This window comes from Osmia lignaria, chromosome 13 (genome assembly GCF_051020975.1).
Source record: "Osmia lignaria lignaria isolate PbOS001 chromosome 13, iyOsmLign1, whole genome shotgun sequence".
In the NCBI taxonomy this organism is placed as follows: Eukaryota; Metazoa; Arthropoda; class Insecta; order Hymenoptera; family Megachilidae; genus Osmia; species Osmia lignaria.
Genome location: NC_135044.1, coordinates 6,566,893 through 6,586,292, shown reverse-complemented (window position 1 = coordinate 6,586,292; position 19,400 = coordinate 6,566,893). Strand labels below are relative to the sequence as shown.

Sequence of the window (19,400 nt, the reverse complement as noted above, 5' to 3'; positions counted from 1 at the left end):
TTGAGTATTTCAAAAATCATTTTTATGCATACAAATTTATGAACTGTAAATAAATAAATAAAAAAGATTGATATGTTACACGTAAAATAAGTGTTGAAAGTGATCAAAATGTTCTGTTATTATAAATCTTGATCCTTATGGAATAAAAAAAAAATTCTGTTTCGTGATGATAAATTTAATTTTAATTCAATTTAAATAAATATTTGAAAAATCATCTTCAAGCTTGTGACTGTTTTATTTTTATACCTGAACTTTGTATTAGTGACACTTGATTGCGACTAAATGTCCTCGAAAGGAGATGGACCGTCATCTCCGCGACAATTTTTTGCCCGAATTTATGGGCACCTTGAGCAGAAGAACGTCGATGATAATAAAAATGATGAAGGATCTAAATCAAATTCGAGTACTGATTTATCTACTGATATTGTTTTGTGCGATAGAAACGCGTCCGAAATGGATGTTTCGTGTCATTCTCCGGATAACGACAATACACAGGTAAAATTTGTATTTCATTTTTATATAGAATGTTAATTTAACAATTTTGATTTTAATTCTACAGTCTAAATTTTCGATTTGTCATTGTTACTGGTTAACCCTTGAAGCTATGATTCGTTTGAATTAATATTTCAACTTCTTATATTTTTTTTAGAAGTCTTTCTATATTAATAGTATCTTTAATAAGTTGAAAAATAATTTAGTATTTATTGCATCAATGTATTGCATAGGTATCGCGTATAAAAGAAGTGTTCTCGGAAAGAAATGAAGAGCAAAGCATCAATAAAAAGAATCAGATAAGAAACGAGAAAGAAGAAAACTCGAGTTTCTTTAATTTAAAATTACCACTTATACACGAAATTCTTCCAAAAACTATTAATCTTCCAAATGATCCATTACGTTTGACGCATATAACATATCCAATTACACTATCTTCACATTTTCATAATTTATCATACCTTCCGTCTACGGAACATCATCTGCAAGGATTCTCTGCCTTTCGTAAGTAGTATAGCCATTTTTATTGTTATTTATAATTTAAATAAAAAGTACCATGAGTAGTAGTTTATGATTGATGTGTCATTAGTCCTATTTAGCAATACTTTTATGTCATCAAATCATGTCAGATTTTTTATGAATATTCTAAAAATTTTGGCTACTGTTTTTAAATGATCCTATTTAATTTTATGGATATCAATTGAAAGAACTTGATTAATGATTTGGCAAAAATGATTGTTGAAATTATCCATAGAAGTAATAGAGTGATACCAATAATTAGTTCTCGCTTCACGTCGAAACACATTCTCCTTTCTTTACAATACGTATTATTGAAATAAATATACGTGGCATAACGCGACACAACAAGCATACGCCCACGTTTAAAGGGATTTATCTCGCTTCGCCACTTCGTACCGATGCTGAGATGAGATTACTAAACGCAGTTGGCCGAATTTCAATGTGGAATATACTTGTTATATTTCCTCAAAACCCAACGTCACAAGCCTGCCCCGTAAGCTGTTGTTATGACAACACGAACAAAGGATACCGGTTTGTTTGATGGAAATGTTACAAATACGAACAGATAACTTTCATTGTTAACGTTATAAATCGTATGCTACTTTTACACTCAATAAATCTTTTTTAAATTGATAATCACAAAGTAAATATTTTAGTTATTGTTAACTAAAATTGGCAAGAAGAATCATCATGAGTATACTTTAACATAATAGTGCAAATTTTTTAGACTCTCCCTGTCGCCCTCAGGGTTCTGAAATCTAGAAGCTCAAGTTGCAGCCAAGAGTGCATTAAAAACAAATTGTTTTTATTTAAATAAAATACACGATTTATTTCTGTTGAACAGTAGCTCGGAAAAGAAGGAAAGAAGGACGACCACGAAGGCAAAGAACAACTTTCAGCGGTGAACAGACATTAAGACTGGAAGTTGAGTATCGTAGAGGGGAATATATTTCCAGAGGACGAAGATTTGAATTGGCTACGTCCCTACAACTTACGGAAACGCAAATTAAAATTTGGTTTCAGAATCGACGTGCGAAGGACAAAAGAATTGAAAAGGCACAACTTGATCAGTATTATCGGTAATTATCAGAAAATATGTAAGGACACTCGAATTAATATTAATATTATCGAAGTCATTAGCTCCCTCATCCCTGTGGAAAAGAACATATGATCCAGTTAAGACTATTACAAATGGGTCGGAAAATCCATCGGGTACAAGAGATATATTTATTCGGTATTTATTCTCAGCTTGTCTTTGGCCCTATAGAACCCCTAATAGAGTTGGAAAGCTGAATAACACTGAGCTTTCAATAGAGAACAGAGATTCATGGGAAAAAGGATCGAGGAAACAAGCTGACTCTAATTCGATTGAAGCGATTTTCTAACGCGATATTCCGCTAAATAGCGTCGAGTAGGATTGTGATCACATACCCTATACAGTCATCCCCTTATGGTTATACTACTTTGAAAGGAAGCATGATTTTATAAACTCTTTTTGTTATTCAATTTTAAAGACATAGTAGTACTTCAAATTAGTGTACAAACTTATAAAACTTAACATGTCCTGCATATATGTAAATGTAAAGTACCAAGCATAGTAAGCTTCCCCAAAGAAAATGGCGAATCTCCGGATTTCCGAGTCCAGTCGCGGGACTAAAAATTATGTTATTTTTTGTCTAAATCACTTTTAATATTAATATTGTTAAAGGTAAAATTAAGGTTCTAAGAATTTTTGCTACCCCTGTAACGCCATTTTCCATGGGGAAATCTACGGCGCTCGATATTCTACCCTATTTTCATTAATATTATAATTGCTATTGCATGTTTCAGAAATTTTGCAGTTTCTAATGGAGTCTTAAATTTGCCAGTTGACGGAAGAAATGGATTCTGTGAACTTTGCTTCTACAAAAAAGCATTTGGATCATCAGTCAGTCATTCTTGCGTCGCGATAAATCCTGTTATTGAAACATTATCAAAACAACCACAATGTGGTAGCAATGAAAATGAAACGTCAGAAAATTCATCGAATATACTATTTTCTATTTGAAAATTTGGAGACTGTTGTCACGTCAATAAATTTGTTGAGTTACATGCTGCGACTAAGATTTAAATTTAAATTATTATATATATATGACACATTATTTCTTGGGCTATAAATACTTACGATATGTAACTGAAGCAGCTGCAATGATGAATCTAATAATTTTATACCTTGATTTCAAAGAAATGTTAAACAATAATAAAGAAAAATGATAATAAAATGGTACAATAATCCTCTTTACTATAAATTAATAGTTTAGTAGATTAATATATATTTATAATACACATGAACAGGGAGACACATTTAATTATATTCCACTTTATTATATACCTTAATTAATACATATTACAATTAATTTACATTACTTCATTATTTAGTCACTTCGAAGTATATGAAAGATAACTTTTTCAGCTGAAAATAAATCTCGAAACAATATTCATTAAAAAGGAATTTTATATTAAGGGTGTGTGTTATATATAAAAGATAGAGGATTTATTATATTATGTTAAACTCATAATCTGAAAAAAAATTAAGATGTCAAGATACAATAGCATGCAATGTTTAGATAATCATTTTTTAAGGTATTATTAAAAAAAAGACGAGTGTATGTGCTGAAAAAAAGTTTATTATACCTCCCAAAAATTATCGTATTATATATATATTTTTCTTCAACAGTATCAAGAGCATAAATCATGCTTTTAATTTAAGTAATAAATTATACCTCTAAAATAATTTATATAAAAAAAATTATATATTTAAATAAAAAAATCTTAATTTCTTAAATTTTTGATAGCAATACTTGAGCAATTGTTCTATTATACTTAATATTAAATTTAGTTTCATATAAATTAAGCTACGAATATCTTCAACAAAATTAATTGATAATTAACTCTCTACCGTTTTATAACTTATTGATACTGTACCATCATTTTTAAAATCGTAAAAAGTTAAAAAAAAGGTTGATTTAACTTACCTCCTACGATGAGTGAAAATGGAAGTTGTGACATGGAGCGCTCTGAGAGTACCAGCCCAAATGACAAACCAGAAATTAATGAAAACGAAAGATTCCAATTAATACACAAGAAGTAAAACAAAAACAATTACTTTCCGCTTCATACATAGTTTACATTTAAGTCAAAATGAATTCTGATTGCTATTCATTATGTTGCACATTTTTAATATATGTATAGTTTGAAAAATTAATAATAGAACTATGAAGCAATATTATATTCTTTTTTCTTTAACATTAAATAAAATATAATGTAATAAAGAAGGAAAGTAATTTGTAACTAAAAATTTGTTTAGATATAATAATTAAGTATAAGCATTTTTTTAAATAACGTAAAATGATGCTTGAGGTACACATATTTTAAAATATAATTCCATAAATTATTCGAATTCATTTTTATCAAATGAATAATATTTAAACATTCCTATTGTTTTTATATGTCAACTTTTTCTTTCCCCTATCAGTAACTATTAATACACTAAAAATAAACTTTGATTCTCTTAACTTTTTACTAAGTTTACTAGTAATATGTGAATGATAAGTTTAATTTTCTATAAATTTGATAGCATTACTTTCCTTTAATGGGGAGAATCATTAAGCTGACAATGTAATTTAACAGGAATTTTGTAAAACATTGTACCATTCGTTTTCTGCTATCAAGAATCCCTAAATCTAAAGAAATGAATCTAACATTCCTACCTGTAGTCGCACAACAGAAGCTAGTAAGAAGCCTAGCAAAGCCTAGATTGCTGTTTTTTCTTCCATCACCTGCCTCTTTTTAGTTTCCTAATGATTTCCAAACGACAGTTTGGCTAAGAACGTCTTGGAACACCGAGAGCGTGTTATGTTAATGAAGTATCATAGTTTAGCTACCTATTTATACCTTTCCTGTTTAACAACCATAATAAATTTAACATAAAACCAACAAAACCTCGCTAATAAACCTAATAAAAATAATAAATGTAAGATTCTACAGAAGTAAATGAAAAATTAGGCTTATATTGAAGTATTTATAAAACTACACACAGAAGAATGTTATATAAATACTGATTCAAACGTAACATTTAAATGATTATTATTATAGAAATTAATAAAAAATGATGTAAAAAGATATGAAATCTTAATGATATATCTACTGTTAGTTAAATGTTACTTATTTGTTCTATTATATTTATAAAATTTGCATAAAAAATAAAAATTAGAAATAAATCTTAAACTCGATGACATTTACATTTAAAATGTTATGCTACTCATAACTATGAACTATAAAAAATATAAAAAATGTTATCCCTTTAATAATTGTGTAAAATTACTATACTGAATAAAATCCGAAAACATTCAATCGAAACAATGTACTGTAGAAAATAGTAGAGATAAACAATTCTGAATTGAATTGTAGTACACAGTACTTATATATGAAAAGTATGCGCATATATAGAACTCATACATATATATACACATACTTCTACTTATCAACATGATGAGAAACAATGAAATACTTACTATTAAATATCATGTTCATTAAATGGAATTAAGAAATGGTGATAATGCTTTTACTGCAAGTGATAATATAAAGATATGATAATTTTATTTTTTTATAATTTTCTACTTTTAGTTATTAAGAGAAAATTTGCATTGAATTTTAGTTTTACAAATACTGCATCATTGGGATATTTAGTATAAGTAATTTACAGCAGATAATTATATACAGAATATAAAATTCAATGTATCCCTTGATTCACAAATCCAAGTATGTTATATCATAAGAACTACATAGACATTGATTACAGATTTTCATATGTACAAATCATTTAATACTGTAAATACACATAAATATGAAGTCCTTAATTGTGCTTTCAATGACTACACGGTTGACAAAGAATACAAATATGTGTTCCTACATATAATATGTACTTTAAACTCTTTAATGATATTCGTATATACCGTTTAAATATACCTTTGTCTAACTATACTTCCCTATTCGATTAACTCATATATGTTCTTGTACTTCTGGCTTATCCTCTATTATGGACTTTGATTTTATAAATTAATAAGTGACGTGGAAAAGGTTCTGTGGTCATTTTTATTAACTAACTCTTAAAACATTACAATTTAAAGAATAATTAATTAATCTAAGTAACCTACGAAAATGCTAAATGATATTGATGATGTCTGATTACTTTTTTCTTATAAATTCATTATTCAATTTCATGGTCACATTTCATTTTCATGCATTTTCCATTTTATCCTGAGATTACTCTTCTTCTTGTGAAATAAAATTCTATATACCAAAGCCTAAATTCTTCTATCAATTATATTAATGTGCTTCACCAAATTAGAGAAACAATCGTGCTCTCCAACGTCTATTCTCTAATCCTACACATCTGTAGTCATTTTTGAAAATGTTACAAAAGTAAAGACAACAAATCATTATACTGCAGTGTTTGGATGGCACGGATGTATCCCTAGCCATAGTAACTGAATGATCAATAAACGCGTTTCTCATTTTCTAACGATGACGATAATTAAATATTAATAAGTATTTGTTTTTCTTTTTCGTTTGTTTTTTTCTCTCTGTTGGGTACTATATGTGCCACACAATGAGTTCTGGCACAATCTAGAAGATTGTGATTTAGTATTTTCACATAAACGGTTGAATGCGTAAGACATATGCACGATGATGCTAGATACCAAAAGAAATTACAAGCAAAAGCCTCCCTCACTGTGATCTAATAGATGACGCTTCTCTGTCCTGTATCCTGATTGTCCTGCCTGGTCTTGTCTCTAGCCTTATAGCCCTGCCTGCTCCAATACTAAACAGTACAGAAGTACTGGCGACTAGAAGACAAGTAGTAGGTTCACCTGAGGTTCAAAAGTCACAAATCTATTAGTTAAGATGACTGAAGATACTCAAACTGTAAGAATCTATAAATTTTCAGCTAAAAATCACGTACTATGTAACATAACTATATACTATCACCTTAAACGTACTTTTTTGGGGGAAACGTTCAATGCACGACTAAATATATAAAAGTCTACCAAACTTTTGAATTTACATTAAAAATGCAAGTTACAGTAAGAAGAAGAAAAAAGAAATGGGAATACAAAATAAATAAATAATAGTCTCATTTTATTATCTGGAAACCTTAATGTGCTCAAGATGATTATTATGAAACAATGAACTGATAACGTTTAAATCATCTATCCAATGCTTAAAGATGTGTCAGTCAAATATCTGAATACTTAGTACCAAATAGTTGGCAATATTTAAAACAAATTGTTCATTATTTTCAATAAATATAGAAACCAAAGGAAAATTGGAATGAAACAATTTTATTACATTTTTCTATTTATATATGCAAAAGTATTCAGACATTTTACTTCCTATCCTCCTTTTTATGCAATAAACAATCCTTTTTTGTTTACATAAGTTATAGTACATTTAATTAAATGTGTTGGAGTAACATAAAAAATGTTAGTTATTAAAAACAAACAATGAGAAGAGATGTAACTAAAAGAATACATTAGAAAATTGTGACAAAATATATTCATACTTCAATCATTTACTGTCACTTGAAGGCATCTGATTTTTGTAAAAAAAAAACCTGAATTAAAGAAATTATCTTTACCTGATTACTAATATTTTTAAAAGCTAAAACTAAAACTAAAAGTTTAGCATATATTTATTTAAATGATTTTTGAGTTATATGCTTTGCATTTTCCATCAAATTTTGATGATAATATAATCTATAACATTCTAAATACCAGTATTTTCGAAAATAAATCCTATACATTTTCTACACTAATTGCGATATTAAACAGATTTAGTTACTTACTGAAAAAGTTCAGAAAGTTCAAAAATTATTTTTTGATTTTAATAGAGGAATAAATATCTATGATGGTGTCACCATTCACAGTTATCTTAAGTGAAAGTTCAGAGTTCCAATACTTGATTAAAGTAGAAAATAAAAATAAATTCAACATTTTTTGCATGTAAACCTATAATAATAAACAAAAATAATATAAGATTAAACAAAATACAAAACATATTATATTTAAATAATTTTTCTTTATTATTATTGCCAATTACTTGGTACAACTCGGTTATGAATTATATACCATCCTCTCTATGAAACAGCATAATTATTATTAAATATTTTTATAGGGGCATATAATATACCTATATTTTATCTTTAACTGTAATTGAATAAAAATATATATTTGTATATTAAAATGCACTGTACACTTAATAATTGAATAGAATCTAATTAAATTCCTATCTGATTAAAATAACAGACTTATGATCGTTCTTTTCTATACAATTAGAAATAAAAATAATTTACCACAGACTCTGATTAAACCTTGAAATCCTTTGTTGCAATAAATTAATTTCACCTAACACATATAAAACGCCCTAAATATTACCAACTTAAACAAATTTTTAATTTTTAAACAGTAATGTAATTTTAATATAAATTAAAAATGTACATCATTTTAACATATCTTAAACAATATAGTAAAATAGAATTTGGACTTACCAAGTGAGGGAAGTAGCCACGGATAATGCATTTTAATATCTTCTTCCACCGCCACCACCGCCGCCTCCCATGTTTCCACTGCCAAGAGAGCTACCACCATATCCACCCTGATTACCATATCCGCCACCACCACCACCACCACCTCCAGAATTGCCGCCACCCATAGGACCTGAAAAATATAAATTACAAGTTAGCAAAAGTAAAATAATATTATTGAAAGTTATAGTTATTTTGGATTAGTATTAATAAACTAATGAAAAGTATAACGATTTTGACAGATTAAAAAATAGAGTAAAAAATATCAAAATTAAATAGTGCAATATTATGATAGAATTCTTTAAAACATTATAATTAAAATTATAGAAAATATTAACATAATATGTGATAAAAATTAATAAAAAAAAATAAATACTTCTAATTATTTAAATAAAAAACAAAACACAATTTTTTCCATAGCAACAGTACTTTAACAAAATCTAATTATTCATACTTGCAGTATATTATGAACAAACTGAACGAAGTTAGACTAGTATGGCGAGTACAAGAAAATGTTTCTTCTTACACTCGAGTAGTAAGCAGTAGCATTAGCTTCTCTACAACCCCAGTCTGAAAAAAATTTTCTTTTGTACCCATCATGTTAGTCTAACTTCCCTTAAGAAAGAATAAAGAAAATGGACAAAGGCGCTCCTTCTCACTGCAACATCGCGCCTTGTGTCACAACTCCTAACTGATTTAAAAGTATTTATAATTACTTACATTTGTTTAAAGCTATCGAGATAATTGATATTATCAATATAAATAGGATTGATTTTATTATATTACACAATTTTTTAATCGTCCAATTATATCCCTATAAAACCCCATGATAGATAACGAAGTTTAGTAATAAAGTACTGTACAACCATATTAATATAAGCTGAACGCCCCTTGTGCAACTTACTAATGTTATCAAATTCAATAATACTGTGATAGGATATATCATAATAATCAGCATTAAGTTCTCAGAAATAATAAATAAAAATTTAGGAGTAGTTGCTCAAGGCACGTAAGAGACGCGTTGGCTTTTGAGAAGGACGGAAGCAACCTTGTCCACCGAAGGGTGGTAGCCATCTCGAGTCTCCAGACTGTCGGCCACTAGGACCCATATTAATACCATAGGGTGCAGGTCTTCCTCCAGAGTTGAAATTATTCCGAACAGGACCGCCGCCATAGCCTTGTTGATAACCTCCGCCGAAGTTGTCGTTACTCCAATTTCCACCACTATTATACCCTCCTTGACCACCTTGGCCTCCCCATCCACCTCCTTAATTGTGTTAAGAAAGATATGTTAAAAATTATGAATCAATGTAGGAGAGAACGTAGTACGACATATAAATATGCAATACTTAGTAAAATGAAAAGTTGATCTTTCTGCGAACCTTTACCTTGATTCTGATTTTCCCACGGGCCGTTACCACCCCAACCTCCTTGATTACCTCCACCATAACCACCTTGATTACCACCATTATTCCAATCTCCACCGCCGCCACTTCCTCGGCCACCCCAATTACCTCCACCTTGATTGCCACCCCGAGGTCCTCTTCCTACACTCTGTCCCCCTCTGCTACCGCCACCGCCGCTACCTCCACCGCCACCGGATGCAGAAGCCATTTCTGCTCTACTTAAAGCCTATAAGACAAAAGTAAATAATTTACTAACTTCTAAATCTCGGCTTTCTTGTAACAGCAGAACAAATAATACTTTACCTTCTTAACATCTACATGTTTACCGCGTATTTGGTGATTGCGTTGTAAACAAATTTTATCTACAGGGTCATAGTCATCAAACTCAACGAAACCGAAACCACGCTTTTTGCCGGTTTCCTTGTCGGTGACGATACTGATCGAGTTAATGCTACCATAACTCTGGAAGTATTGCCTAAGATCCTCTTCTTCGTGATCTTCTTTTAAACCACCCACAAACAATTTCTTAACTGTTGCACCTGCTTCTGGCCTACCAATTTCTTGCCTGGGAACAGCTCTTTTGGGTTCAACTACACGTCCATCTACCTTGTGTGGCCTATTAAAAAAGAACAAATAATGTACAATTTCATTGATATCTTAGAATTTAGTCAAATTACTTTTAATTAACTGATATGATTATACATAGTCAAGCCAAGTATGAACATTACATTGTCTCAACTTTTGTTTTTCAAAGAATTTATAAGTACATCTTTGTGTATGCTCACTATGTATATTATTAAATCAAATATGTTGTGTCCCATTGTTACTTTAAATTATGATCACAACTTTAGGAGGTATAAGTAATATACCTGTTATATGTTTGGTCACCTCTAATCAACTTAGAAGTAAACATTCAATTTATGTCTTAATATATATTACCTTGCATTTTGAGCATCATCTACCATGTGTGCCCGAGAATAAGTAATAAAACCAAATCCCCTGGACCTTTTTGTTTTCGGGTCTTTCATCACAACTACATCAACAATTTCGCCCCATTTTTCAAAGTGTTTTTTTAAAGAATCATCAGTTGTTCTATAATCTAAACCACCAATGAATAACTTTCTAACATGCTCTGGTTCGTTTTTTCCATCCTGAAACATAATTTTAATTGTTTACTACATTGTTTTATTAACGTTACAACCGCTGATTAATCATCATCATTGCAAATGTCATAATGACTTTATTTGAATTATTTTTGATCATGTTATCGTAGACGTTATTTGTACTAAGATAAGTATCAGAAATTCCGAAATGGCGTAGCGCGTCGGACAACGCCATGCCATAAACGACTGTTGCCAACATATATTTATATACTCCAATACAGTACGCCTATAAATTATTAAAGCAACACATTCTCATAAACCACATACATTTAAATAATGTTATCGTTTTTTGGCATCTATTGGTTTAATTCCTCGGAGTAAATAATGTATATACATATATCAAATGTAGATATAGTAATAAAGGTATTGATATCAAATGTACATTGATCAGTGGGAAGGTATACATATACGTATAGTGCACTATTAAATCATTAAAGAACAATAGAAATAAAAGGAGCTCCTACAAAATAGAAAATAATTGTAATAATACGTAAAATAAAGTGAAATATATATATACGTATAAATATAGTCAAATAAAAAATAAAGATTATATCCTTTAGAGTTATATTTCGTACAAATTATTCAAACGTAACATGATCATTTAAAAGGTATATATTAATTTGTTGCTTTACTTACGTCATGTTCCATCTTGACCATTTTGGACAATTTTAAGGAGTCACCACTAGACACAAAGAACCTCATCAAACGCGTACAAGAAATGGAGACCGCGCACGTAGTTCAATCGATTACTGTTCCTTTCAAACACTTATGTAAACCCCAAATGCGCAAACTACCTCGTGAAGCTTTGGGCATGCGCAGATTCCGCATTATTTTTATTAATTTACCGTTTTCTTAACTATTCCTTAAACTATGAACATTTAATATCACATACAAAAATACCATACATAAAATTGTATATCCCTTAATATGTTTTACTCGAGTATAACAAAAAAATTATAAAAGCACCTCCATTAAAGCTTGTAGACGAAGGTAGTACATTTCATGTTTAAATAAATGATTTTCTTATTTTAAAACACATAATACTTATATTACATAATTGAAATATTATTTATTTATACAAATAATATAAATTTATTTTTGTAGAATCCACTCTTTTTTCATATAATATAATTATAATAAATATAGTTCATGACAACGCCGGAAGTACCAATCGGTCTTCAATGAAACTATATTCGAATAATTCTGCGAACGCTTTGTTTCTTTTTCTATATAATATACTAAAATAAGTTGTAATCAAATGTTTTTGTGTTTTAGCTTGTTCTTTTCAAAATCTCATAAAATATTTATAACTACTTTACTTCAAAGAATAAATAATTGTTTCACATATTTGTTATGTATGATATAGTATCAGAGTAATTTAACATCTTTGGTGCATATTAGTTTAACTTTTCGAAATCATTAATGAAAAATTATTCATTACTTCACATTTTTAATTAAATGTTTTAAAAATGTTTGGTTGAAATGATTAAACGCGTTCACTAACATAATCAATTCATTGATTCATAATTAGTAATTAAGAAGCATTTACCTTTAACTAACATTCACTGTTTGAATTGTACATTTCCCAGTAGAATTGGGAATTGAATGATTGCTGTTATCTTTGATTTTTAATTTAATATCTTTTTTATTATAAATTTGTTTTTTTACGTTTTGATGTATCAAATTTGTTTGCACATTTGAATCTGTTTCTAGAGACGAATTTTCGTGATGAGCTATTTTATTTAAAGAACTTTTTGTATTAGAATATGTACAAGATACTTGCTTCACGAGGACAGGATATGATTTATCTGTACAATTTATACAATTTCGAAAAAAATAATTATGACTTGATACGTTTTGTGGATATAACTTTTCTTCAATTCGTTTGTTTATTACCACTGCTTCAGCAAGTGGTATTGGTTCGGTATATGTAAATGTCTTTTTCCTAGTATCAATCTTATCACCAGGTTTTTTAATACTAATTGGTCCATTGATAACAGAAACTGCATTACTTACTTCATTTGTAGTTCTTATAACAGGTGTAATATTACCCATTGAATCTAATCTGGAATTAATTTGATCACGAGAATTTACACCAACCATTGATATCTTAGTTGGAGTTTTCTGTATTGAATTAGAAGTAATTCTTTGTATCTTTTTTGGTTTCTGTTTAGATTTTGGTGATTTTATATTTGTTTCAGATATAGTATTTTGTGTGTTGTTAACATCTAAAGGTGGATTTTCTGAATGATGATGTCTAATATGTCGATGTAAATTATCTTTTCTTCTAAATACAGTTTGACAATATTTACAAGAAAATGGTTTTTCATCTGAAATAAATTTTATATATTATTATAACATATTATAATATCTTTTTACCACACCTACCGGAGTGTACAGTTAAATGTCGTTTTAATTCACTTTTGGACAAGAATACTCTATTACAATGTGCACACGAAAACGGACGATCTTTTCCATGCGTTTTTTTGTGACGAACTAAAAGAGATTTATCTTTAAAACTTTTATTGCATTGATCGCATGTATGTGGTCTTTCATCTGTTAATTCAAAACAAATTATTTAGTTATAAGTATATTATTACTATTCTAATTAGAATGAATTACATATTACCCTTTTATGTACTCATACTTACTTGTATGCGTTTTTAAATGCCGTTTCAAATTAGTTAACATCCTAAAAGTTTTTTCACATGTTTTACATGAATATGTAGCTGTACTGTTATGCACCACTAGATGATTTTTTAAATCATCTCGTTTAGAATATTTTTTGTTACATTTTGTACATTCAAATTGTTTTTCTCCTAAAATTACATTTCATGTATTTACTTTTATTATTAATAACTTAAATATAAAATCTCAATAATACAAATTACATTCCTTTATAAAACTTACTACTGTGCGAGTACATATGTCTATTGAGTTTATTCTGCTGAGGAAATGCTTTCTCACAAAGATTACATTTATATGGTTTATACCCCCTGTGTACCCTTTCATGATATTCAAAGTGAGACCTTTTAATAAATGTTCTATCACAAAAAGTACACTGATAAGGTTTAACACCTGTTACACATGCATCATGATAACATTTTCCTTTTTTATTTCGAAAAATTTTGTTACAAATATTGCATTTGTATTTTTCTGGTGTTCCTGGTATTAACACAATATGACTATGATCCAAACACTTTGTGGATTTATTTTTCATTAACTTTTCATTCTTTAAAGACTCTGTTTTATTATCCTATAAAAAAAATCATAATATATAATTTGATAATTTAGGTATTATAAATGAATTACTAAAGTTACCAAGTCACAAATTTCTGCTTTCACCTCATTACATGATTGTATTACAGCACTGCTGTTTAAATGTGACTGAGTACTTGAAAGCACACTATCAGATTCTACTTTAGAAACATATAACTTATTTGAAACATCATCATCCTTAGTATCAGTTGTAGAAGACTGGTACGTTTCTCTTGTTTTATTAAATATATCTTCACAATATAATTCGTAATTATCAGTAAGTTCAAAATTATTAAGCTTGAACTTTGAATCTTTATTAATAACTAATTCTAAAGGTACTACTTCTTCATTACATATATTACTTTTCTCAGAATTCGAAATATCATTTAAGATTTCTTTTGTTGAAGGTGGATAATCTGAAAAAGAAATAAATTATATAATACCTAAAACCAAACAAATATAAATATTTAATGATAAATATAGAAAATTTACCATAATTTCCAATATTTTCTATACATTGCACATCGTTACAAACTCTGCAGCCTTGTTCTTCATATAATAAACACATACGACATTTAGTATGACCACAATTATCCTTCACAAGTCTTGAACATGATGTATTTAATATTCGTCTACAACTTGGACATTTTTCATTCATTATAAATATTTTCAGTTATAGATTTAATATGATAGTTTATCTATTATGGTAGGTTAAGTTCACTTAAATTTATTTACATGTAACATGTATGAGCATCTTTATTTTTATACTCATAATTGTTTTACTGATACTGATAATTGTTCAACTTATATTGTAGGAGAAACTAAATATATGAAATGTTTTCGGATTCAGTGGAACTTTTTTGAGTAGATAAGGTATCAGAAAATATTTGGCTCATGTTCAATTGTCCAATCATCCTCGAAATATTTGTAAAGTGTTGAATATTAAATACATTTCTTTGTAAATATATTTGCTTTAAACGACACTTTATTTTTGTTCTGTGCATTTATTTACCTAACTATAAATATAATTAATGTATTGAAGTCGGCTGTGATTATACATATACCCTACAATACGTATACAGCGCATTTTGTGTACAAGATAAGGAAGGATAGGTTATGGCCACTTTCAAATGTATACTTGATGTCACGAGAGTCCATAACTAAACGCGCAGGTTGGAAGATGGTGGGGGAACGCAGCGATGGTGGGGGAAAGTGATCCGCCAATAGCTTTCCACTTCCGCTGGAAGTATCGCCAATCAGAGCGACAATGCGCACAAAAGAACGAAAACTGGTCTTGTCGCAGTTATGGACTCTCGTGACATCAAGTATAAACACAAAACGAATAAATAAATGTGTCAAATAGAAACCTATGCATTCATAAAAAATTAGCTTTTTATTTAAAAAAAAAGCGGTATGAATTAAAATATAAGTTTACCAATTAAGGAATATTGTTCTCAGATGCTTTATACAATTATACATCATTATTTATTTGTAACAATCATTCAGTATTGTTAATTTCTTTGAAAACCTATTTCAGCTATTGTTCAAAAGCGCACTTTATTTATAATAAAGTGGTATTTAATTTATACGATGCGATTAGTTTTATTTGAAATTTAATTGTACAAAACAGCTTACACTTCGTTCATTTATAAGAGGATAAAAAAGGAAATACTGTCGGCCTGCGTCATTCGCCGATTATAATGCATGAATGATTATTTTGCTATTCTGATATTCTCACTTGAATATCAAACGCACCTTTGTATCGGTTGTTAAGTTTTATATTCAAACAATTATATTAAGTCAATATTCTGTACTTATATAATACAGAATTTATACGGATTCTTACCAAGAGTCTTTAACGCGTTTAGTGCAACATACGGTTTTTATAAATATTTTTCAAAATATCTTAACCAATCTTTTAGATTCTGTTCAATAATTGTAACTTGTAACAAGTTATTATTGTATCTGTTAGGTTTTGAAAGCTAATTCTTAAAATGAAAGACGGCAGCAGATTGTTATCAGTTCTCTTAAGGGTTTCTGAGAAAGCAGCAAATATTGCAAGAGCTTGCAGGTATAATGAAGCTTTGTTTAAATTGTTAGTACAAGAAAAATCAGAGGAAGAGAAGAATCCTCGCTTCTTTCAAGATTTCAAAACCTTGGCTGATGTTCTTATACAAGAAACCATTAAACATGAGATTGGATTAGAGGTAAGCCATTAGAATATTTCATTCTATACACTTATGCTTTGTAGCTTGCTTTAATTTTAAATAAGAAAATATTTATAGAGAATTAGTTTTCAGAATTGGCCAAAGTAGTACAAGGAGAAGAAAGTAATACATTCAGCAATGCTATGGGTGAAACTATAGTGGTCAAAGTTTGTTCTACTACTGAAGAAACAACTCAGTTATTAGCCAAGGTGATGGGCAGTGACATTGAAACTGCAGAATTATTGGCTACAGAAGTTCATAAAGATGTCCAGTTGTCAGACATTCCAGTGGTAGCAGAATTACCACTTGATTTTGATATTAATGTTAATGATCTTGGTATATGGATTGATCCAATTGGTAAGAAACACAATAATATGATTCAAATGTCCTACAGTAAACTAGATAATTTGCATATAATAGATATATCATATTAATGCTATTATTTATGTTGAAACCATGTGTGGGAAATTTATATGGTAAATATTTTAATTTGTATACTTTTTATTCTTCCACAAATCTTTCCTCAGTTTCTTAAATTTTCTATTCTGTTATATATGTTATTATATGAAATTATTCATTTGTTTTATAGTTCAATAAAGCATGCCTGAGGAGCAATTTGTGGAACTTTTGTAGATTCAACTGCAGATTATATAAATGGAGGTGAAAATGTGGATGGTGTTACTGGTATACATATGAGTGGTTTACACTGTGTCACTGTCTTAATTGGAGCATACTTGAAAGGCACAGGTGTACCAGTTGTGGGAGTAATTAATCAACCGTTTTACACGAACTTGGACTCACAGTAAATAATATAAAATATATGTACATAATATTCAGTAAGGTATTGATCCTTAAGTGTATGTCGTTATTTATTTAACAGGTGGAAAGGAAACTGCTATTGGGGATTTGTGGGAAATGATATTAGAAAATGTTCTATAGACCAAGAATCCATTGATAAAAAAATTATCGTTCTTAGTAGAGTGGAAGATGCTAATGTAAAATCGAAGCTATTAGACGCTGGATTTACGTTAGTAGAAGCGGCCGGGGCAGGTTATAAAATACTAAGCGTTGCTCTTGGACATGTTGATGCTTACATTTTATCCAAAGGCTCCACATATAAGTGGGACACTTGTGGTCCTCAAGCTCTTTTACGTTCTTTGAATGGAGGTATTATCGAATTTCAAAATTTTATCAAAGATCCTGATTCAGATTACGTGGATGTAAAATATTTGTCTACGTCTTTCAATTTTTCAAATACCAATGGCTTAATAGCATATAGGAATTTTGAAATTTTGTCAACTTTGAAATCTATTTTATGCAACTAAATGTTTTAAATATAGTAATTCTATGTATATAGAATATAGGTATAGGGTGTTTCTGATCTAATGGTACAGCCGGAAAGGGGATGAATCTACATGAACAAGTAAGTCGAAAATGTAGAGTCATATTTTTTCCAATCTCTTAAACTCCATCACAATTTAAAAAATGGGATGTTGTTTGTACAGTGTCTGATGTTGGTGAAGGGAAATAAAAATGAATGTACAATGACTACAGATATAAAAAGACTGAATATGCCTTTGTTCTCGAGAAATAATTTTGGAGGTCCCAGACATCTCCAGGTGAGCTAAAGTTTGCAATTGGTATGACAGAACAGACACAATTGAATAATTGTTTGACAAACTTGTATTTTAAAAAGACCACTAGAATTCATTTTTTAAATTCGATTCTAGCGCCATCTATCCCAATATCGCGCAAACTAGTTGGCAAATAATTTCTGCGATATCTGGATAAATGGCGATAGTGTTTCCACCTATCGATCGGTAAATTGTCGAGTAGTTTGCGCTGTTTTCGAATAGATAGAGCTACGATCGAATTTAAGACCCTTTGGCGGGAAATTTAATTTATAATTAACGTGTGACGTTATCAAAGACTGTCAACTTGCGTTAGACTATTGCACTACAAAGTGTTTTACATTTTTATACTAGAATAGAGAAGGTGCTCGTTTACGAGGCACAAATTTAAGACTCCTTGAAAACAAAGGCATGTCGAAAACAAAAAGCTCATTCTTAGCACCTAACAGGAGATGGTGTCACGTTTATTTATGCTAGAGTACTTATTTAAAAATATAAATTCATTTGAAAACCAAGCTTTGTATGATAAAATGTCACTTTACATTTTCGGCTCAATTTTGCACATAGATTCACACCCTCTTTAGTTATGCTAGTAAGTCGGAAACATCCAATATTTTAAGATGATTATTCATTGAATGAGAGAACATACCTGTTTCGTGCAGCTAACAAGTGCACACGTCAAAGGTTATACAGGTACTGAAGATCGCTGAGCACGCTGTTCGCTTCCACAACGCGCATGCGCAGACGAAGCATGCTTGAACCAATCAAAATTAATGTGCGCAGCACGAACGAAAACACGTAATACAGATATGATCTCTCGTTATGAATAATTTAAAAACAAATGCAATTTTATTTAATTATTGGACAGATAATTTTGTCGAAAACAAGTGATGTTTTCATTTCCACTTCAACTCGAGATATTGGTGTTTTTTAATAATTAGAAAAGGTAATAATGGTACTTAAAGCAAAATAATTGTGTAGATTATTTTGTTTATTGCTATTTGCTGTTTAAATGTGGCAGTGATAATATGATTGTGATATTATGAACACAAAATTGTAATAATGTAATAATTTAAAATAAACAGAAATGATCAAATGAA

At 29.4% G+C, this 19,400-nt stretch overlaps 4 protein-coding genes across 16 annotated transcripts; 2 read left to right on the top strand and 2 right to left on the bottom strand.

The window, feature by feature from the left end:
- The first annotated feature begins 282 nt into the window (after positions 1–282).
- LOC117602490 (homeobox protein rough) lies at positions 283–3,383 on the top strand. Its single transcript, XM_034320596.2, has 4 exons — positions 283–495; positions 726–996; positions 1,856–2,090; positions 2,842–3,383. The coding sequence occupies exons 1-4, from the start codon at positions 283–285 to the stop codon at positions 3,056–3,058; spliced, it is 936 nt and encodes a 311-aa protein (XP_034176487.2). The 3' UTR covers positions 3,059–3,383.
- Positions 3,384–3,910: 527 nt separating this feature from the next.
- Hrb87F (Heterogeneous nuclear ribonucleoprotein at 87F) lies at positions 3,911–12,141 on the bottom strand. 5 transcript variants are annotated; one of them, XM_034320584.2, is made up of 7 exons: positions 11,841–12,141; positions 10,981–11,192; positions 10,345–10,657; positions 10,018–10,267; positions 9,684–9,902; positions 8,600–8,768; positions 3,911–4,067 (listed from the first exon to the last, which is right to left on the bottom strand). In XM_034320584.2, the coding sequence occupies exons 1-6, from the start codon at positions 11,904–11,906 to the stop codon at positions 8,632–8,634; spliced, it is 1,197 nt and encodes a 398-aa protein (XP_034176475.1). In that variant the 5' UTR covers positions 11,907–12,141; the 3' UTR covers positions 3,911–4,067; positions 8,600–8,631. The 5 variants fall into 5 exon arrangements, with proteins under 5 accessions (XP_034176475.1, XP_034176473.1, XP_034176476.1 ...); XM_034320582.2 differs by lacking the exon at positions 3,911–4,067 and adding an exon at positions 6,782–6,923 and having other exon boundaries at positions 11,841–12,139; XM_034320585.2 differs by lacking the exon at positions 3,911–4,067 and adding an exon at positions 6,782–6,923 and having other exon boundaries at positions 10,024–10,267; positions 11,841–12,139.
- A 146-nt stretch (positions 12,142–12,287) lies between these two features.
- On the bottom strand, positions 12,288–19,346 carry LOC117602485 (uncharacterized). 6 transcript variants are annotated; one of them, XM_034320577.2, is made up of 7 exons: positions 18,950–19,346; positions 14,955–15,100; positions 14,526–14,878; positions 14,115–14,460; positions 13,856–14,023; positions 13,593–13,760; positions 12,288–13,534 (listed from the first exon to the last, which is right to left on the bottom strand). In XM_034320577.2, exons 2-7 carry the CDS (start codon positions 15,028–15,030, stop codon positions 12,756–12,758), a joined length of 1,890 nt encoding a protein of 629 aa, XP_034176468.1. In that variant the 5' UTR covers positions 15,031–15,100; positions 18,950–19,346; the 3' UTR covers positions 12,288–12,755. The 6 variants fall into 6 exon arrangements, with proteins under 6 accessions (XP_034176468.1, XP_034176469.1, XP_034176467.1 ...); XM_034320578.2 differs by lacking the exon at positions 18,950–19,346 and adding an exon at positions 17,764–17,901; XM_034320576.2 differs by lacking the exon at positions 18,950–19,346 and adding an exon at positions 15,198–15,320.
- Positions 15,441–17,994, top strand: Ipp (inositol polyphosphate 1-phosphatase). Of its 4 annotated transcripts, none has more exons than XM_034320591.2 (5): positions 15,441–15,575; positions 16,435–16,669; positions 16,756–17,026; positions 17,303–17,471; positions 17,550–17,994. In XM_034320591.2, exons 2-5 carry the CDS (start codon positions 16,457–16,459, stop codon positions 17,992–17,994), a joined length of 1,098 nt encoding a protein of 365 aa, XP_034176482.2. In that variant the 5' UTR covers positions 15,441–15,575; positions 16,435–16,456. The 4 variants fall into 4 exon arrangements, with proteins under 4 accessions (XP_034176482.2, XP_034176480.2, XP_034176481.2 ...); XM_034320589.2 differs by lacking the exon at positions 15,441–15,575 and adding an exon at positions 15,772–15,873; XM_034320590.2 differs by lacking the exon at positions 15,441–15,575 and adding an exon at positions 15,973–16,324.
- Positions 19,347–19,400: the final 54 nt, after the last annotated feature.